Source organism: Pleurodeles waltl, chromosome 8 (genome assembly GCF_031143425.1).
Source record: "Pleurodeles waltl isolate 20211129_DDA chromosome 8, aPleWal1.hap1.20221129, whole genome shotgun sequence".
Taxonomy (NCBI): Eukaryota; Metazoa; Chordata; class Amphibia; order Caudata; family Salamandridae; genus Pleurodeles; species Pleurodeles waltl.
The window spans coordinates 1,280,396,212-1,280,418,866 of record NC_090447.1 but is presented as its reverse complement, the minus strand read 5'-3'; the positions used below and the strand labels follow the sequence as shown (position 1 = coordinate 1,280,418,866).

Here is a 22,655-nt window from a genome sequence, read left to right as displayed (position 1 = left end):
AGTTAATTTGTGTATATTTGAACCACTCATTCCTAGTCACAATCTTTAGGTATGCCAAAACACTTGCCAATTCAGTTTCAATGAGTACCTTCCCCAAGCATTGTTCCCAGCGGGCCTTCAACAGGGACAAATCTGCATTAAAATAAACAGGTACGCTAGATAACTGGAGGGTGGTCACTACGTACAGACATGCACAATATGTTAACAGGTTAGTGAGGAATGCAGTGCTTTCCGGTTCCATCTCCTCCACACCCTTAGTACATCTCACAGCTCCTCTCAGTGCAACATGCGCCATGAACTAACCCCCGGGAATATCCGTGTAAAGGTGATCAAGTAACCACCCATGGTACAGGCCTTCACTACGTAAATATCTGCTGCGCCCACATTTTTTGGTCATATACAAGGGGTCAACTCTCTAAAGTATGGCATACACCACAGCTGTATTTCAGGTGTGTATGGTGTCCCCTTGCCCTGTTTATCTCATTGATGTAATTTAACATATCATGAGTGATGTTATATATGAGGCCATTAGCAGGACATGATGAGGGGAGGGGTGGGGCAAGTTCAATCCTGCCAACTCAAACGGTTCCACTGTGTGACACATGATATTGGCTCCCTTCAAACGATCTCCTGGTGAGGAGCCAATATCACACGGTGGCAAGGAAAACGGCTGAAAAGCAACGTAAAAAGTGGTTTTCAGCTGTTTCTCGGAGGCTTTAAACTGCCGATGTCCACTAATGGGTGTGAAAACACCCCAGGACATCCACGGCAGCCTTTGGGCAGGGGGGGCGCTTGGGGCTGGGGTGAGGGCTAAAGTGCCTCATAGGTGCTTCTTGGGATGAATCCCTGCCCATCTAAGGTCCCGCCCCCTCCTCACAAGGAGGTTTTTGGCGAAGTTGGCAGATCTGACAGTTAGTTTACCCTTAACTGGCCAATTTAATTATTATTTTTTTAGTTTGTTTTCCATCCAAAACAGCACTTTAACTGTTTTGTTTTTTTTCTTCAATAAATGAATATAACATGCAAAGCCAGTGACGATAAATGTAGTCAGTCGCACGTTGTTTAAAGGAAGTGTACAAACTATAATTTGCACGTTTATTACTCAAAAAAGAAAGTTATGATAAAAGATATGTTGGAATACACTGTTGCCCCGCATGGGTTTCATGGTGCTATTTAAAGAAGGAATTGAAAAGATTGCTCAAGGGAGTCCGATCTGCTGAAGCCGTGCAAGCTGTGTGTAGGATACCTGACTTAAGCTGTTTGTGGAATTTAAGATGTTTTTGTCTCAGCAAATAGTATAAATCACTGACAGTCGGTGAGCGCTGCATTCGAACCCATCATTTTCCGCCCCTGTGTCACGCCAGGTGGATTCATACTGTATGCAAATTAGTAATCCCAGGACCAAGTCAGTACTGATTTACATAAAGCATGACTCTGTCCAGAGTGGCAGAGTGAGTGGAAAACTAAGGTTTGCAAGCATCCCTCATCATTTTGTCTGTCTGTTGTAACGCCATAAATGTCCAAGGGTATGCCCAGACATGGGTCATTTTCTCGCTGTACCTATACCAGGCCGAATCTCATCGGCGTTTGTAGGATGAGTATTGAGTTGTCTGTGCGGGCCTCTGTCTAGACTGGTATAATGGGTGGAAAAGTATAGTTTGCAATGCTACCCAGACCGATTGCCAGTGGTTTCGACTATTTGAAAGCATTTCTCAGTTCACATTTTGTGTGTTTCTTGTTAGTTTCTGCCTTGTTGATAGAGCTGTACTTTTAACGCCTTTCACTCAGAAAGGACTGGAGCCAAACGCCATATAGCACTAAAAACTTTCAGCCAGAGGTTTTTCGGAGGAATATATTCTTATTTCTTTATCTCACTAAAGAATGGTCCACGGTGGTAGAAAGCCCTTCAGGCGACAACTGATTTCGGACTACTTTTTGTAGAGTTTACACAGTCTTATTGAGAGAGACCAAAGCCTGGCAATGCAGAGTGCACACTTAACGACTTGAGGGAAATTCATACTGGTCATAAAAATGTAAACTCCTGTTCAACTGACTGGCCTCCAGGGCTCCCGATGCATTATGAACTATCAGTTTTCCAAAACATTTTTTATGCCTGAAAATAATCTACTCATCAGCATGAAAAGCAAGCACTGGCAAAGCCAATAGGTTTGTCATTTGCGAGAGTTAAAGCTAATGGTGTTGTAAATGGCAATGTCTTTTAGCTATGTGTTGTGGTTTGGAGTGGAGGCATTGCGCAGAATCTCCATGCTGGCGGGGGCTTAACGCATGATGGACAGGCCGGTGTCCTTTTTACACTCGCCATGCCTGGCGGACCTTGCAGCGTTGCACTGTGTGCAGCACTATCAACATAGCACGCAGTTATGCGGTCCATGGTGCACAATATGCGCGCAGTGAAAGTATATCAAGCGACGAGTGTAGAGCAGGATGAGTACAAGGGCCACTGATATTCTGCGACGTTTATGGATTTTCTGCATTTGCCACATAATCTATCACTTGCTGCATAGTTTTCAGATTTCATATTTAAATGTTTCTCACACAAAAATATCAAAATGTACTTTAAAAAAATGTAGCAACAAGGGATGCTGCACAGTAGACAGCCCTTTCGAGAGGTTGACTGGTCACCTTTCAGTAGTTTATTGCTGTATTTGAGTGTTAAAGTTACTCATAGGGTGAAAGCTTTGATATAACGCTATTAACTTGGGTGAAAATGACAACATAATGTAGTAATACTGTTTCAAAATATACCACATAATTTACCTTTTCTTGCTGTATAATTTTGTCAACTCTGCCACATAATTTGGTCCTCTCCTGCCAGATAATTCCAGTGGATCTGGGTATAACCAAATGCCACTGCAATTATAAGAGTATGCGACTGCAGTGTTTTCTGTATTATAATGGAACAACCACACTTGTCACATATCACCTGCCTTATCATTTGCAGTACTATGCAAAGCACATTTGATTTCTAATCGAAAGGGATCAACAGTAACTACATGAAGTGTGGCAGTACTACATAGCAGAGTTAGTTGGCTACAAGCAAAGAAATAAATGGAAAGGCCCCAGGTTTAACTAGTTGAGCAAATTGACAGCCTATAAGTGAGTTTGCAGAAGATGATGCTTTAGGATGCATATGAGCCCATGCAGACCTCCAAGACCAATAAGACCAGGGAAACATTCTCATATAACTGTCTGGCCTAGTGAAGAAAACGCACAGCTTTCAAAAGTTAACATTTTCATATTTGCCGATTTCACGCGATTCATAGAAAGGAAATTATCTCATGGAAAGCTTTACTGGCCAGAAAGACTTCAGTACCATGGACACACTTGTTACATTTTATATAAAAACTTAGACTATCCAGGCAGTTCAGTGGGATTGCTGAGGAGGGGGAGAGTTATCCTACTAAACTAGCTTCTTGTATTTATTTAAACTTTAACTCCCTGCCATAAATATTAGCATCAAGTCAGAATCTATCGCGCGCGGCTGTTTTATTTTTGCTAAATTCTGCATTTCTCATTACTTTGACGTGCAAGGAAGAGCAACGCTTTAAACTATGTTTCAGATTAAAAGCAAAATGAGCTTAGAGGCACCACGTGGAAAGGCAAGTATTATGAAGGGTTATAGAATTGAGGCTCATGTCAGAGTCCTATTTCCCATAGAGTCTAGATCCATGCAGTAGGCACGAACCTGACCACGGCTGCACATCAGCACTCAAATTCACATGTGAGCAAACAATGAAGTATTGTCTTTAAATATATTTTCCAGCCATAAAGACTGTTTAAAAATAATGTCAACAAAGAAGTTGAATGCACTTATTACTCAAGTTTATCTACATTTATGAAAAATTTGAGATAATGGAATTATGTCGATCAGCATTAAAACAGTCCTTTCTGAGTTAGGTATAGTAATTCATGTTCTGCAGCATGTAAGCTGATGGTTTCCTATGATGGCCTGGGAGCAAAGATATTAACTATTGAGGTGTCTCCAACTCCCCTGCAAAGCATGGCCGCTCCCACCGATAGCAGCATCCACTTGGATGGCCCAGAAACAAGAATACAACATGTACTAAATGACACGTTACCCACTGTCTTCATGCATGCAACAAATGGAGAACGACAAACTGTTCACATTGCTTCCCAGTGATGTGACAGCAGAACTTCAATCAAGAGGGTGCCTGAAAGCCCCGAGGTGGGTTTCAAGGAGCTCATAAGCAGTTAATGAGTGTTAGGAACATCCTGGCAGCCACCAGAACAAAAGCAAGACAAAAGTTGATTACACAAAGTTAACTCAAACCATGCAGAGTAATACTTCAGATATGTTGAACAACGATAAAAGCTCCCTTAAAGCACGAGTGAAACAGGGTCCACCTCGGAGCCCACGCCTCTCCTCCATGCAGCCCGCATGCGGTCTTGGAGTACTTAAAAGGCTGCACACTGTGCTCATGGCCAGTGACAGGGGAGTGTTCGAGGAAGCGCTGTGACTAGATGTAGACGAAAGTGGTGGGGGAAGGGAGGCTCCATGAGGGGGATCCATGTACTCATGGTGGGTAGCTCTGCAAAATAGTAACTTCTTCCGCCTATGTGGGTGGTAGGGGAGGAGTGTGCCCACCTCACAAAGAAGTTAATACACGGATTACTCAAATTTATCTACATTTAGGAACATTTTGAGACAATGGAAAAAAGTCAGTCAGCATTTAATCAGTCATTTCTTTGAGTTATATACGATAATGTTCTGCAACACGTAAGCGGATGGCTTCCTATAACTGCCTCGGACCACAGATATTAATTGCTGCGTTGTTTCTACCTCCTGTGCAAAGCGTGGCCGCTCCCAGCCACAGCAACATCCGCTTAGATGGCCCAGAACCAAAAGAAACAAGAAAACAGCATACACTAAATGACACGTTACCGACTGTCTCCATACATGCAATAAACGGAGAATGACAAACTGCTCACTTTCCTTCCCAGCAGAGAAGAAAAGCAAGGCAAAAGTTTATTACACACACACACTAAACTCCAACTCCCAGAGGAATAGCTCCTAAATGTTAAACCACGATTAAAGCTTGCTGAAAGAACCAGTGTAATGGGTCCGCCTGAAAGCGCACGCCTCTTCCCCATGCAGCCCACATGCAGTCACGAGGGTTGGGGTCAGCGGGGTATTAAACAGGCTACACGCTGTGTTTGTGGCCAGGGGCAGCATAGTGTTTGGGGAAGAGCCGGGACTGGATGCGGGCAAAGGTTGGGGGGGTGGGTGGGGAGCCTCTGTGTGGGGTAATCTATGCTCCCTTGCCGGGTTGCTGTGTACCATAGTAACTTCTTCCTCCTGTGTGGGTGGTGGGGGAGGAGCGAGCAGGTGAGACCTAAAAAATTAATATGAAACCAGATGTGCGACGTCCATGATTTGGGTGTCGTGTTGCTATAACAAAAGCCATGTGGACTCCGATAATAAGAACTCACAGACCTTAAACCGGTCCCGCGTCGGCTGCTTCACAGCACCTGGAGCTGGAAATAGAAAGAGGACATCATAAGAAATGGAAGAAACAAACAAATAACAAGGAATAGCAGCCAACGACTTGTGGATGAGGAAAAAAAAAAAAAACTCCCTGAAAATGAATGGATCAAGACAAAAGCGGAATGATAGCGAAGTTGGTCACAGCTCCGTGGAAGGAAACAAGGGGCGAAGAAGGGACATTAAACAATTGCAGAGCTTTTTAAGGGACAAGCATAATAATCAATAAAAAGCCAATGGGGGTTGGGGGGGGGGGGTCTGTTCGCCCACAAATTATATACAACAAATTGAGAAACAGCACAAGTGCTGTTGAGGCTGGGGTTAAACAATTACCTGTAAATGCATGGAGTCGATGAGCCAACAGATATGTAAATTAAACAAAAGCAGTAAGAAGCTAACCTGTTTTGATGAGAATTTAAATGATCTAACTGAAAAACATGGAGATCAAAGGAAAGAAAATAATCAATAGTAATAAACGTCTGCAAGTACCACTCTCAAGTAGACACAGAACTAGTAAATCATGCTCCATGAGGTTTAATGGGACAGAGGCAATAAAAATATAATGACTCATAAACACTGCGACCAAGCCATTACAATGAGTTGGTCCTTGGCGCTTTACTCATTTTTGTACTGCAGTAGAAGATGCTGCTTTGCTGTACTGAGAGGCCCATTTATGATATCCTGGGTGTTGTAGTATGTAAGGTGAAGTGCTGCATATTGTCCCATGGGAATATAAAATGTCTTCATCATCTGTTACCTTATAAAACGTTGATGAAAATACCATAAAATACATTTCAGTACAATCTCAAGCCATATAGAGGAATCCATCAACATCGGAGAGAAGCTAAAATCGTAGGTATATTAAAAAGACTTCGAAGTAAAGATTCTGTTGAGTTAATAATCACTAAACAATGATACAATGCCACACTCGGACCCCAGAGTAAGTGGCAGCTGCCAGGCTGAGCCATTTTTGCAGCATTCATCATGGATATGATCAGAATGAAGAACTTCAACTCAGTGCTACTGATGTGTAATGCAAAGACTTTACACTTGGAGACGCTTCATAGGCCATTCGACAGGGGTATTCTTGTTACTGAGATTCGCTTGATTGTTAGTCTTGGTCACCATAGATGTTTATTTCTGCATGATTTTTCAGAATTTCTAATGGCCCATATTATCCAGTTCCCCTTCCTTAATGGTCTCGTTGCTTCATATGACATTGGCTTTTTAACATAGAAAATGGCCATCGGGGGAACACTGCCTGGAAGGAAGAGAACCCGTGCCTGATCTTCGACAAAGAAGTAATGGTGCTTAGAAGTGTGTCCTCTAATTGCAATATTTTGATGAAATTCCATCTTTACCAACGAAATATTTGTCCAGTTTATTCGACTTATTCTCTGTTTCCTCATCTAAGTAGGTTTGTTCATAAGCTAGATCTTTCTATCCCAGATAATCAAACAGCGAATGATGTGATTGCAAGGTAGCTGGTCTTGTGCATATTGAATACCTAATTCAGAATGTGCAATCCCTAGACTTCCATGTCCTGATTTAATCCACTCAGGATTTTCTTGAGGTTTGTGAAAAGAGGCTTTCCAGCACCAGTACGATAAACCCTTTCATTTTGAACTTGAACATTTCAGTTTTCACCATGTTGGCTTCCAACTTGTGCTTTGTCACCCACAGATGGCTACATAGTACAAGCCCACTGTGAGGCAGCCGCGGACTCCCTGCACCTAATTATGTCTCTGATTTTCCATTTCGGTCTGTGTGTGAATGAGTGAAACCCCATTCAATAAATTGGTGCTGGACACAGAATTGGGAATAGATTTCCACGCCCTATCATATATTCTGGCTGTTCCTAAAATATGGTCCCAATTCTGTGATTAAGCACAGTGGTTCCAGAGGTCCATGGATGTGATGATTTCCTCTGGCCCTTTTAAGGATGTGTGAAGTATAGTTGCAACTCGCACCTTGGATTTTTCAAGCTTGACAGTCAGTCAACCTTGGTTGCCTTTCTCACAGAATGACTTAGACAATTGTTTATGTATGCAAGAGCTCTAACTTTTGGTGGTTTTCCCTTCTATGCACAGCCTTCGTCGTTGGTAACGTCCACTTTTGTCATGAGTCTTTCACAGGTTCACAAACAGTTTTCACCAAATTGGTGTAGTAGCCAGAAAACTAATACTCGGACCTCTATTAGCATGGAGCAAGTGAGTCTGAGCCCCCTTGTAGAGATCCCTTCACAGTTACCTACATCCAACCACCCTCTCTGAAAATCCATCCATCCCTCCTTTAATCTCTAAATCCCCCAACCCTTCAGTCATCCATAATCTAATTTTTTTATCTATGCTTTCATGATTCCATCTGTCCATTTATCAATTCATACATCCATCCCTCCTCTGTTCACCTATTGTTACATAGCCATATCGATCCATTCTTTTACACTTCTTTCATTGTATTTGACTAGTTTAGCAGCCTGTCACCCCATCCTTCAGTCATGCCCTCTTATTCCGTTATAAGTTACGTATGAGCTTTTCACTTCAAATTTGCCCCTTCTATGGCTAAGCCATTGTTGGCGGAGGCAATCTTTCTGGCATTAAGGTCACTATCTTGGCTCTGGACAGATTCCCAATATTAGAAGTTGCTGCTGTGCCCCTTGTCCTTTATCTGTTTGTTCTGTGATCTGCTACGTGTAAATTTACTAAACAGTAGTATGAGAACAGATGGGTAAAGTTTTTTTTTTTTTTTTTTCTCATTGGGAAAATTATTTACATTGCTTCTTTTTAACTTGGGATAGGCTTTTAAAATGCTGTGATTGAATTCGATCCATAACAAAGTAGACTGTGTAATGTAATAAGCATTTAGTTGTGACTTTGCTGGGATACGAAATTGTAACCGGAAGGGCACGAATTGCATGCTACTAAACTGAGCTAACGCAGGGCCAGGGTATCAAATTGCTTTTCTCTCGCCTCATTTAAGTTGTAACGAGGGCTGTCTTGCTTTGAAATAGTGGTGCAACTTGCTTTGGTATGGATTTTAATAGATTGCTATATTTGGAGAGTCACAGCTTGAAACTACCAGTACTTCTTTATCAAAATGTTTTAATAAAATCTAAGGTACAACCCTGCAAATGAAGGTTACTGGAGAGGTGTCTTTCATTGTCTTTTTGCATCTAGGCATGGTGTGGTATGGAATGTACCTGAGCAAATGTTCTCATGCTTCATGCAACATACCCCAGCATGATATATGGAATGTCATCTCCACAGGTTATCAGATACGCTTTACACCCACTAGCGAACAAATAGAAAGAACGAGTGATAGTGCCTGGAAGGGTCAATGTGAGTGCGTGGGAGGGAGTTGAAAACAGTTTCTCTGGTTCTCATTTAGGCAAAATACACACTCACCCAGGGAGTGGATGAGGGAAGAGAGGTCAGCGGATGGACAGTGAAGCCGAGGTGAGTGTGGGAGAGCAGTGAGTAATCCGAGGAAAGGATGTAAGGGGGTAGTGTGTGTCTATTTTGTTGCCTCATGGGTTCGGGGTATCGCCCCCTCCCTCCACGCTCATCTTTCTTATAATATTCCACTGCAGTTGATTTGCCTGCGAGTTACCTCAGTGTTACTTCCCCTGCTTCACCCAGACGTCTGTCTTTCGCCCGTCTGCACAGGAACTGAGAGCAGCACAAAACTAACGGACCATCCTGCAGCCTGTCCATCTTTAAGGCTTCAGAGGCCGGAAGCCAAGAAAAATATCTGAATACACCAGACTGTTCTTGCCACAGTAGCTCTGGTCACCTCCTGCGAGTCACAATAATTTGACCGCAGGAGTATGTTTTAGTCCCTGTTTTTTTCCTTCTAGTTAGCCAAACAGACCGCTCTAAAAGAGTTCGGTTCCCTTTGTTGTTTGGGCTGGTGTGGGGAAGGGGGTGTTGGGGGGGGGGGGGTTCCGGGTGTATTGCATGTTGTAACTACTATATTACATTCCAATTTAAACAAGACAATGTGAATATTCTGAGCAGATTGAAGAAGGCCCTTGATGTTGTCTGCTGTAGTTTCTATTTTACGTGACGTTTCTTCATTCCTTTTTCTTAGCAGTGTCTAACCCCAACACATTGTAGTCTGCTCTCATTTGAAAATAGCCACTAATCTTTACTTGTTCCAAGCAGGCACAATATAATAAAGTCGCAGTCCTTAAAACAGTGCAAGAGATGGCTCTGCATTATACCCAGTCTCTTTGTTCTGCAACAGCCATCTTTTGAATTCCAAAACGTGTTTGATCCAAGCGTTGCAATAGCAGTTTACACTTTTTTAGTCTGGTACTTACTGTGCGTGGTATAGCTGTTTAAATATTTGCTGGATGTCCTTGTAACATAGCATTGGAGCATGATTTCAGATTTGTCACAGGAGTAATGCAAGTGTGTTTCTGTGTTGTCTAAAGAACCCTTAGACATGTTGTTCTTTGTTCCGAAGCTCTCAAGTTTTTTTTTTTAATATCTTTTAAGATTGCTCAGTTTGAAATGTCTGTTTGGTGAAAGTGACTTTCCAGTTGTGACAACTTGCTTTGCTGCAGGTGCATTGATATATAAGCAACATTTTGAACAGACCTGCACTCCCACTCTGATGCCGTGGTAGCCTATTGTATCAATCACTGTGTCCATAGTTTGCGTCCCCAAAAAATGTATTTCGTATTCTCTATGCTGTTTTAAGAGAATTTAAGAACAAGCCTGCTGTTTTATATAACTCCTCTTGGCAGTGTTTTTGCAGGTTGTCAAATCCCTTACCCAAAAAGAGAATTCTTAACAGAAGAAGAGCCGGATGACAAGGGAGACAAAGTAAGAGCTATTGTTCAATTTGTGTCCTATCGTTTTAAAATGTTATTCAGTTCATCTGTTCTGTAGTGTATTTTGTGTTGATTGTCAGTCACTTGTATTTCTGTTAATCATTGTAGAAAAACCAGCAGCAACAGCAGCAGGGCAATAACCATACTAATGGAACAGGCCATCCAGGGAACCAAGACAACAGTCACACGCAGGGACCCCCTTTAAAGAAAGTGAGAGTTGTTCCCCCTACAACTACCTCAGGCGGACTCATCATGACCTCAGACTATCAGGTACGTTGCCTTATTGTTTTTAGGTTTAACTTTGGCTTTTTGTTAGTATTGTATATTCAAATCCTCTACATAAAATATTGCAGTAAGCTGAAAGGAAACAATCACGCCGCACTGTGAAGAGTTGTATCTTTTTGCTGATACCTTAGATGCTGGGACAGGTAGGATTGTTGCACTGGTAATAGGTTATCAAAAGTCACCACCATTTTTAAAGTTGAAACATTTACTAGTCAAAATTTGGACCGGGCAGCGGGAAAACAAATCTATTTTATTAAAGTATTGAATTTGAAACTCATTTTATGAAATTTGATGGTTTAATGGCAAGTGAGAATGTCCATTTTTTTGTACTTGTCATTTTCTGTTTTGTCCATGTTCTAAATGTGTTGAAGTACATAGGGTCTGGAGTGTGTTTATGTACTGAAGGAAAGCTCAGTTGGATGATGAGCGGGCATAGATGATAACGTTATTGGGCTACATTTTGGCAATCTATGATAATTAAGTATATTTAGTATAGCTTCTGGCTTATATGCCTTTTGATGCTGCTTTGTCCGATTTGTTATTCACGTTGAAAAGCGATAATGTCTTTTTGCCATGTGCTCTGATTTCATGATGCGTCTTTAACTTGAAAATGTGGAGGTTTGTTGGCTTCCTCATGCTCTAAATACGGAAAACTTGATGCAATAAGGAATTTGTATGTTGCAGTCTAGTTTCATGCTATCCACTAGCAGAAAGATAGTTGCTGTGAGTTGCGGAAACAGCTCTGCAGAATACTTACTTAAAACAACCAATACTATTTTGAATTGTGTTCTTTAATATGAGGCAGTCAGCATCAGTACAGAAAGGCTTTCACTATGGTACACCAGGATACCTACTGTACAAACCCACTACCTTGATCTTAGGTTTGTGAAAGTAGCTAAAACAGGAAGTCTCTAGAAATGCATAAGCTCAAGAGCAAGACCACCCCTAAAATGTTCTTAGGCAATTACCCGAAGCTGTGGAAATCTTTCAACCTAGCTTTCGTATTTGCCTTGCCACCTACCATTTTGTCATTGTTGACTAAGAAATGAAAGTATTTTCTATTGTAAATAGTAATAACAGACATATAACAGAGCGAAAAAAACATGAGGGAGTCTGTATATTTCATAAAAAAAGACAATTCAACATAGGAGGAGAAAAGACATGTAAGGTATGAGTTGAGAAAGAAGTTTGAAAGGTGTGCCTTGAGGGATTTATAAAAGGTGCAAGGCAGATTAAGACTTGTTTAGGTGTCTTCGTTTCTTGAGTTTTTAGAATTTGCCAGTAATCGTGATATATTCCAGCTGCCACTAGATCAGCCTGCAAGTCTGTCTTACAGATATCAGAGTAGACTTAAATAGGTAACCATGTATGTCATGAGCCAACCTTTGCATTGTATTCTTATCTCTAGAGAAAAAGCAGTCGTAATTGTTCAGAATCATGCTTTAGGTGCTGTTTTCTAGGGGGGGGGGTGGGTTTAAGGGCAGGGGGTAGCAGAGTGGAGCATTGTTTCAGGGGTAAGATATGTGCATGGTAAATTTCCATAGTCATTGTGGAATGGCACCATTTCTTTTACAATTGTTACGAAGTTTGGTAAAGGCGTTACAAAGTTTAACTTCTTAAAGAAATGAAGTTGGTAGGATATGGTTGAGATGCAGCTCTGGATAGGTGACTGAAACCTGTTGGTCAACAGTTTGCCAGTAGTGAACAAATGAAATATCACCCCATTATCCGAAGATCACAATACAGTTGTTTTTTTTGCATTCGTTGTTCACACAGGCTTTGCTCATGGCACAAATACATTTAGTTTACATTTTTTTTGCACTTGCAACCATCACACAGGTCGGGTGGACGTGAAGGAATTGCCATAAATGTGCTACACAGATTACTGTCCTCACTGAGATGGTAACCATGGGGTTCAACGAAGATGTGGATGCTGTAGGAGGTAAGAGGCATCCTAGCAAACATGCACTTAAAGCAACGTGCAGTGGTTTCCATAAACTATTTCATGCAGTTGGCAGTGAGGATGGAGTTAGTTTTGCACACATGCAGTACTAATATCTCTACTGCAAGTCTCAAATTCCTTGATCTCTTGTTGAAGGGCCATCCTGCATTTTGAAGACACAGTATCATACTTTTAACAGGGCAAATTTAAAAAGACTTTCTTCCTTATTGGTAGGTTGATTGTCCAGCACACTTCAAGGCTGCGCAATGCTAGCATGCTGTAAAACCAGTTATTAGTTTGGCATATATGTCAAGAAGAGGCCATAGTGATGCAAGAAGAAAATACAATTCTGCCTTAAAATAGCAAGTGGATTTATTTTATAGTTACAGTACAATACAATAACTGAGTTCTGGCTACAGTAGTCTTCTAACAATGCTGTTGGAAATATCAAGCGTATACAGCTTTCATCTACCACTTTGGAATTTGGCCTGCATCTTGGAATGACCCTACATACCTAATGCTAGATGCTTAGGTTTTACATATTGAGTAATATCTGACGTTCCTCTAGTTCTTACAAATCCATAACCATAGATAAGTGTAACGTCTTGTAACAAACCACACAAGTATAAATTTGTCATTTATTAAGCAAACAAAAGCCAATCTTTGGGAGCAGTATTACTGCTGCCATATCATTCAAGAATATAATTAGAATAGGGTGCTGCTAAATAAGTGCTCATGATTATTTGATCATCAGAAGTCTCTCCACATGTGTATAAAGTCATAAGCTCTGTTTGGTCTACAGCATTAAGGTTTGTGAGTATGGATCATTCCTTATTCAAAAACATATGGAATGATTCAGGATAGCGAATTTCGCTCCTCACTAGTTTGGAAGTGGTTATAAAGCTATTTCCAAACAGTATAAAGTCCATCATTCCACAGCAAAGTAGACTTAAACTGCAGTCCTCCCTGCAAATTCACCCTAAGCTCAGACTCTGATGTTCCGAAAAATAGATCACCAGAGCTACAGCAGAAATCCACAGTTGTCTGTTATTAAGGGAATGTTAGAGTTCAGGATTCTACCAGTAGGAAAACTTTTAACAGTTACAGGTTTGATTGGAACATTTTTGTGGCATGTCTTTGAGTATTTATGGAGATGTTTTCCAAACCTAACTACTTCTGGCACAATGGCCTTGTACAAATAAGGCTAACAAGAAGTTGAGTTGCTTAACGTTAATGCATTTTTGGCAAATAAAACCCACACAAATTGTGCACCACTACAGGAACCTCATCACATCGTTAACCATGGTAGTGGAATGGTGATGATTTGGGCCTGATTTGCAGCCACGGGACCCGAAAGCCTTACAATCTGAATTTGTCTCTACATCACCACATTATGTGAGAAAAATGCCAGATCTGTCCAACAGCTACCACTTGTCTAGAAGTGGACCAGCCAACGGAACAATAATCATGAACACACCAGTGAGTCTGACAGAACAGCTCAAAGTGATGAGATTTTTAAATGCCCAAACTTCTTACCCTCTGATCCTGTAGCTCGATCATAGAGAGCTGTGTGCATATAAATGTCCTCAAACACTATGGACCTGAAGCACTGTTGTAAGGAGAGGTGGGCCTCAATTCCTCCCTAATGAAGGGAATGCACCTAAATTCTTATTAGAAACATTTATTTGCAGGAGCTTGTTGCTAACACTTGGGTACACTACTGAATCACAAGGCTACTAAATATTGCTGTTTTTTTGGTTTAACAGATGATTGAAATGTGTGGTACATAACGTAAATGTTATCAATTGTTAAAACTTGGTGAGGACTAGATGATTAGATAAGTTTTAAAAGTAAAAGCATAGAGCTTTAGAAGGTGTGTATATTTTGGCACATCAATGTGTGAAGGCTGCCAAGAGGTGTGCTCAGCCCTTCCTTTTTCCTTAAGTTGTCTTCAGCTGTCCAAAATGAGCAGGGCCGTGCTCTGGTCTCATGTTTCCCGAGATTGTGCAGATTGTGTTTCTTTTTCTGTATGCCTTGCCTCAGCCGATTCAGAGATTAAGTCTCAAAGCAAGCCATTTATTACAGACTTCGATAGGTCAAATTCTATAACTTCTGGATTTTCCAACCCTTTTTTTATCTGCTTTCACTTTTTTACTGATCGTCATATGCCAGCTATGCAGTCAGGTACAATATGTAAGGAAGCTCTGGGGTAAATCTATCCCATGTAATTGTGTCACTCTTTCTGCATATGCTACATGTGTAAATGTATGACGGGATCCACAGGGAACACGGGGCTCTGATGTAGGATGCCACCACTTTCTAGGTGAGAGTAGAGCCTCATTCTTCATTATCTTTCACCGTCTCTCATAAGGGATATATTCTAGACCACACCACCATTCCCCATGGCCAGACTACTACTTACATCCCAATGATGCTTTGCAATCAGACCTTCATAAATCTTCTTGTTTCCAGCTGCTTTATCCACCTCTGCAATACTCTCCTACCCACTAGCCTTGTGGTATTTTAGGTTTCTATTGCAGCGTTGATAATAATTCCAATATTTTTAGTTTTTGCGACACCAGTTACCTTTAACTGATACCCGAGTCTCATCTCAAAGAAGAGCAGGAAAAGATTGGTGCCAAAAAGAAAGCTAAAAACAGTAGTATTCGGCCTAAACCTGTGAAGGTTTCAAACCAAATGGAACTCGCTTTTCTGTTTTGACAGGTGCTCACCAGTTACATCTGTTAGACCTCTCACCCCTGGGGTACTGTTTTAGCAGACTGAGATGATCCGGTGATAGGTTTTTTCGTTCTTTGAGACTGAGAATCACATTTCTGGAGTAATCTCACTTTTTCAGAACCACCTTTTCTTGACTCTTTAATAATTTCAACATTGATGAGGTAAACATTCGGCCACTTGTGTTTTTACTGGACAAGGTCTTTTTTAAGGACTGCTGGCCCTTGGGGGGCAAAAGGCGATTTTGAAGAAGTAGAGCCAGCTCCTGGGCTACAATGCCCGACATGAAAACTGGAGCATGAAGCAGACCACACAAAGCCTAAAACCTAGCCTTCTCATTTGTGTTGCGGGCTGTGACACAACGTGCTCTCTGAATGAAGGCGCAGAAGGTTGCTGGGTCAGAACGGATGTGCTCACACGCGTGTGCTGTTTGTGGCAGGGTTAGACAGAAGGAAAAAAAAAAAAAAACGAAAGCGGTTCACTTGAAAACTCATTCTGATCACTGCAAAACCTGACATTACATATTTTAGCATTCACAAAATTTGGTTAGTGTTGCACATGTTTAAAGAGGTAATTAAATTCAATTTAAAACCATAGGACAAATTAATTGTTTTGAACTCATATTAAAATGTGCAGGTACGTACAAGGATCATATTCATTTCTTTCTAATGCGTTTACCAGTGCTTTCTTTATGTACAGCCGGGTCTCTTTACCTTACTTAGGTGTCAGTCCGACGCAGGAGTTTCTGCAGAAATCAAAGGAAAAATCCTATTGCCAATTATTTTTTCAGAAAGAATCTAACCACTCCAAACCTTTCAGAACTATAAACTAAGACGGCTTCTAAAATAAATCCCTCTTTGAAATGCTTACTGAGCATAGGCTATGTGCCACCATGAATTCCCACCTTAATGTGAGCCATAAGACAATTACAGTAAATAGAAAAAATGCAGTAGTTGAAGTTGTTCTTTCTGGGGACATGGAGAGAAGTTTCAACTCTGTTGCAGTAAAATAGTAGATTCCATCAGTCAGTGGGCCCTAGACAGAGGGCAATGTCGAATGTAGCTCTTTGCAGTCAGTCACTCGTAGTTGCACCTTCCCCAAAGTAGCCCCTATGCGTACTGGGCTAATTCCCATTCTGCTGGTTGCAATAAACGCTCGAGTCCGACTGTTAACCAGTGGTTTGTGGCTGTTCCATTGCATGTGATCGCATTCCTTAATAGCAACCTCAAAGGTAAATGGGTTTTACATTGCACGTTTTCTGCTGCAGCTGTTCCCATACAGATTCCAGTACCACCAAAATCTGGCATCTCTCACCCACTTTTGTTCAATGCATGTTGAAAATTACAAAGTTCACCAATATAAAATTATTAGATGATCCCAAACAAATTCACTGCAATCAACACGCCACCATACGTGTGTTTATGAACGGAAGCTTGCGTTCTGCTTTCAGTCTGCAATTGTTGTGAGCGTTACGCATGCTCAAATTAGTTTAGGGGTAAAATCATTGCTGCAGTGTCCAAATAGTTATGTCTCCACTTCATGAGTTGAACGCATTAGTTGTGGTGGGTCGAGAAAAAAAAACCTAAGCTACTAGAACTGCAGGTCTAGTAACATTTTTCATTCTGTGCCTGGAGTAGCTGGAGGTTTGATTATAATACAATTGTAATCTTTTTGATACTGGAGAGGAAAAATATAAGGACTTTGATACTCTGATAACTTTCACAAAATCGCTCTGGGCTATCAAGAAACACATTTTTTTTTCACTTTAGATTTAAACAGTGGACATTGACAGAGATAACTTAGGGATAAAAAGACTGTTGTCTCCGTTTCACCCAGTTTCCTTTTCCCAAGCATAATAAAAAAAAAGTTTGTCCCCATTGAGCTATAGCCTACAAGGAACAATCAAAGCTCTGAGTTGTTCCAAACTTAGCTAAAGATAGTGAAACTGCAGCTAAATCCAAATGAATTGAATCTGCAACAGAGTTTTCTCAGTTTGAGAATGGTACAGCAGTTGGCACGTTGCACTCAGACTCTAGTCAGAAGCTGTAGACGTTTTTTGTATAGAACGAACATACATGTGGACAGAGTGCCCGTAAGGAACCCACAAGTGGTATCCAGGGATTAGGAATAGAAAGGTTCTAACATGTTTACTGGGTCAGCTGACATAAGAAATCAGAAAACCAGTTGAGCAGTTTTACTAACCCCCAGCTACACTGAGGCAATGGAAAATAAGCTGTGCTTGATCATGCCAGAGTCCATGGAGATGTCCAATAATAATAAATATACCACCTCTTTCCATCACTTGTGGACAGTGGACACACAAAACCTCAATTACAAATGGACATTGGAATGCCACCCCATAATCTGTAAAGCTCAGAAAGCTGAAAAGGTTTCACTACTCCCAACACATCCTTGAAGCTACTTGCCCAACTAAAGAACTTCAGAAGATGGTTGAGTTGCTCAACTTGAATTGCTTTATGTAGGAAGCTGTCCTGGTGTGTGGTGGGTACCTGTGGTGCTTACACCTTATTCCAGGTCCAGGTATCCCCTCTTAGTGAAGTGTAGGCAGTGTCTAGAAGACAGGCTCTCTAGAGGTAGCTGTGGATGAGCAGCCAAGGCTTATCTAGGAGACATGCAAAGCTCATGCATGACTACTGTAGTCACACAGCACTTACACACATGAAAGAAAACACTCAGTTGTACAAAAATAAAGGTACTTTATTTCTGGAACAAATCACCACAAAATGCTAGACCAGAAACCCACCATTAGGAGGTAAGTAATACACTAAATATACACTAGTTACAGGCATAGAAAGGTTATAAAACAGTGCAAATAGCACTAACCAATAGTGACCCTAGGGGGAGCACAAACCATATACTAAAAAAAAAATTGGAATGTGAACAAGGTACCCACTCCTAGGTAAGTAAAGTGTGTAGAGTGGAGCTGGGGGTATCAGAAAATCACAAAGGTAAGTAACACACTACTCTCCAGCGACCAGGAATGCAGGAGTAAAATGCTGGATTTTCCCCAAACCACGCTTAAACGAGGTAAAAAAGACACCCAAACAAGACTGCAAGAAAACCGGCGGTGGATTCCTGAAGAAAGAAGACCTGTGGAGAGAGGGGACCAAGTCCAAGAGTCACAGTGGAGTCCAGGAGGAGTAAGAGCTACTACCCGCCCAGCTGTGGATGCAGGAGTTGGACGACGGTGATGAAGAACAGGTCAGCACTGCAGCCCTGGAGCTGGAGACTAGTTCCTGATGGATGCAGATGAAGCCCCACACTAGAAGGAAGATTGCAGACTGGTATTGGTGCAGGAATTCCACCAAGCCTTGGCAACGGAAAACTTACCGCTAGTGGATTAGAGTTGCTACCAGGGACCAGAAAGGCCCAGGAGGACTCAGCCAAGTAGGGGGAGTCACAGAGGACCCTCAGCGCTGCAGAGAGTCCACAGGAGCAGAGGCAGCACCCACAGTAGTCCCACAGGATGGGGACACGGGAGTCACAGAAGAAGCCCACTCAGCATTACAAAAGAGGATTCCACGCCGCAGGAGAACCACACAGGAGGCTGTGCTTTGCAGGATGGAGTGCTGGGGGCTGGAGCTACATGTCGCCTGAAGATCCCTTGGAGGAGATGCAAGCAAACATTAGCAGCTGCAAGAGACGCAGTACACGTGGGTACTGTCCTGCGTGGGAAGGCAAAAGCTTCCTTCGACCAAACTTTGACAGCTGGCAGAGAGGACCAAGAGGACTACTCCAGACCACCACCTGTGATGCAGGATCCACGCAGCCGGTCGTCGCTTGTTGTAGGTGCCTGCGGTTGCACGGAAGTGACTCTTTCACTCCAATGGAGATTCCTTCTTCTTCTTGTGCAGGCTGAAGAGTTGCAGTCTTCTGAGGATGCACGGAGAGGGAAATGTTGCAAACGATGTTGCTGAAGAGTCCTTTCTTCTTGGAAGCAGCTTGTTGGGTCCTGGAGGTTCCAGTCGCGCTTCCATAGGCCAGAAGTCCATGCAGAGGTTGCAGGAAATTCCTGCTGGAATCTTGCAAGCCGAATCTGGGGACCCACCCATGAGAGAGACCCTAAATAGCCCTGAAAGGAGGATTGGTCACCTAACCAGGTAAGCACCTATCGGGGGGGGGGGTGGGGGGGCTCTGACATCACCTGCCTGACATGGCCACTCAGATGCTACCAGTGTTACCTGCCAACCTTGGAAACAATATGGCAGAGCCCAGGGATCCTCTGGAGGAGTCTTGGGACCACCCCTGGGGTCGTGATGGACAGGGGAGTGGTCACTCTCCTTTCCATTGTCCAGATTCGTTCAAGAACACGGGCTGGAAAGAGGGGGGCTTTTGGGGGGAAGGGAGAGGGGAAAGGGGGGAGGAATGGAATGGAGTGGTGTCCCTGAACAGGTGTGGACTGGTTTAAGCACGGAGGCTTCCCCTCCCAAGTCAGTCACACCTATTTCCAAAGGGAGAGGGTGTTGCTTATCAAGCAGCAGGAGGGCAGAAACCTGTCTGAGGGGTGGCAGCAGTTAGGCTGCCCGGAAAACCCTGTTAGACTGGTGGTAGCAATGGGGGTTCTCTAAGGAGCCCCCAGAGTGCATGGAGTCATACTTCCAACACTTGCAACAGTATTGGAGTATGTTTCTGACATGTTTGATACCAAACATTCCAAGGTACCGAGTTACCTTGATGTAGCTGGACATAGGTAGTTACTTATGTCCAGTACACACGTAAAATGGCGTACCCGCACTCAGAGTCCAGGAAAATGGACCTCAGTGTGTGGGGGCACCTTTGCTGGTGCAGGGGTGCCCTCACACACAGGTACCTGCATCCTGCCCTCTGGGCTGAGAGGGCCTACCATAGTCTCCAATGACAGGTCCGCATAACCCTTTGCATGGGCTCCCTATGGGTGGCAGAATAACTGCTGCAGCCCATAGGGATCCCCTGGAACCCCAATGCCCTGGGTACCTAGGTACCATATACTAGGGACTTACGTGGGGGGGACCAGTATGCCAAATGTGGGAAGAAAAAGGTACAATTTAGAGGAGGGAGCAAAACTACTGGGGTCCTATTTAGCAGGAACCCAGTAGACACAGACAAACATAGTGACAACAGGCAGAAAATGACAGTAACCTTGCCAAGAAAGAGGGTACTTTCCTACACATTACCTCTAAAAACCACCCACTCACAAGAAATATGAGAATTCTTGGCAGTTCACTTCATATCTAAACACCTCTTCGATTAAAGCTGCCCTTCATTAAAACTTTGCCCGCTGATAATTCTTCCAACCTTACTAAAGCCTGTTGCACTTCAGGGACACCAGAGCCTACGTACAGCGCACACATTTGAGTACATTCTCCCTAATGTGTTGGCTGTTATCTCGGCCAGAGCACACATCAACCACTTCTTGAAATCGGGATTAGTAAAGGATGAACTCAAAACTGTATATATCAAACTAGTAGTGTAAAAAAAAAAATGACTAAATGGTTCCTCCTATCTCTTGCCCTATTTGTAGTTGTGTTCTGCTAGGCAGACTGATAGAACAGCATTCAGACAATTATCATCTTCATGCAAGGTCACAGTAGCTTCAAATGCGGCATCTGCACCTCCTTTTTTTTTTTTTTTTTTTTTTTTCAGGTCGACCTGCTTTACATGAGATTTCTTCCTTCCTCGCTAACAGATTGCATTCTCACTGTATTAATTTTGCTCAAGCAGCCTTTTATCTGAGCTAATATACTCACTCACCCTCAACTAGTCAATTATGCAGATGAGTTGCACATTAAAAGAAACTTAAAAAGCCATCTAGATTTTACTCCTGTGTTGTCGGCAAGCTAGCCACGCGCTTTCGATGCCAATGAGTCATCTCTGAAAACATTAAAAGCTAAGATTCTAGCCTGTGGTAATAGAGTGCCTGTCACCATAGGGCCAGAATTGCTGGGCCTTCCTTCTAATCATTCACACCATGTAAGGTGTCTAGGCATGATTTTAAACACAAACCTCTCACTGAATACTTACTCCACAGGCGAATCAAGTGACAAGTAGATCCTTCTACATGGTGAGATGCCTCCAGTGAATTTTCTTTCAACTCTGTGCCCCTCAAGGGTATCATCCGCAAACAGCCTGTTACTTGCACATTTAGATTGTGACAGTGGTATATACCTCGCAGAATCTCTCTTTGTACTTTGGAAGTTGCAGCGTACACAGAACGCAGCAGCTAGAAATATTCTTAACTTTAATATGCAGTCTCACTGGTCACCTGGCCATCATTTTGTACGCTGACCACCCATGGCTTTCGACCTACCTTCTTTCAATTACCACCAGACCTGAGCTCTTTGACCTAGACTATCTCTATTCAGTTTAGGCTAACTAGAGCCTTGACCATCCATTTCCTCAGAAAATCATGCGCAGGTCTCGATTCCTGAGTTCAAACAGCTAAAAGTTGGAACTCATTCCTCTAGAATAAGAGCAATGTATCAGCATCTGGCGTTCTGGAGAGCATTAAAAACATGACTTCCGGTGCATGCACAAATGTGTCTATTTTCACACTATCCTCAAAAACGTGTGCCAGTGTGGACCATGTTTAAAGCATTTCTCCAACCAGCACACATCATCAAATCGGAGACCTGTGTTGGTGCTTCTTTCTGCTGGTTAATGCAGTATTATTTAAATCCATATACATTTGTAAAACTTGAGCGTTTGCACATACTCTCTGTATTATTCAGTTGGTATTCTAATAGGGTAAACCTACCAAAGATCCTGTATTTGCTACAGCAGTTGTCCTCCCATAATTCATCTATTTACATCTTTTGAGTTAACAGTTAACATTCAGATCTTCTGGTTGGTTTCTTGACATTGACATTGACATTGATGTTGCAGGTTGACGTATTTCAACGGTAATTTGAACCTTTAGACCTGCATGAGATATAACTATGCTAAATCACGACTCCAACATCATCCTGTCTGTATATCATATACGTATATAATCACTGAATGAAACATGTAGACCTCAAGTATAGTTCAGGTTCGTGTGTGTAAAATCACTGCAAAGTGCCCATTATGGTTTCCAGCCACACGCCATAACTCACGGGACCCACCATATTGCTTTCTTGAAGGGTATTTGTTTTGTTTTAGTACTGTTGACAAATTAGTGTTGAACATGGTGGGCTGCATGGGATATGGCACACCCAAATCAGGAGATGTTTTAAAGGTTTCCGTACAACTGCTCTGGTCAGCCCCTTGATCGCTCTGAGGCACTTATTTGGGGGTCATCCATCGTCTGACCGGCTCAATGGTTTTGCACAGTCTTCTCCCTGCCTGGGTTAGTC

The 22,655-nt window shown here is 42.4% G+C and overlaps 1 protein-coding gene across 5 annotated transcripts in view; it reads left to right on the top strand.

Moving 5' to 3' along the window:
• Positions 1 to 22,655, top strand: part of CDK8 (cyclin dependent kinase 8) — a 208,581-nt gene that overhangs the window by 173,675 nt on the left and 12,251 nt on the right. For 4 of the 5 annotated variants that reach the window (XM_069202230.1, XM_069202228.1, XM_069202229.1 and 1 more), the window contains 2 exons: positions 10,275 to 10,353; positions 10,470 to 10,631. In XM_069202230.1, the coding sequence (XP_069058331.1) occupies positions 10,275 to 10,353; positions 10,470 to 10,631 (241 nt within the window). Of the gene's footprint in view, positions 1 to 10,274; positions 10,354 to 10,469; positions 10,632 to 12,485; positions 12,589 to 22,655 lie in introns of all 5 variants that reach the window. The other variant, XR_011194600.1, reaches the window with a different exon arrangement.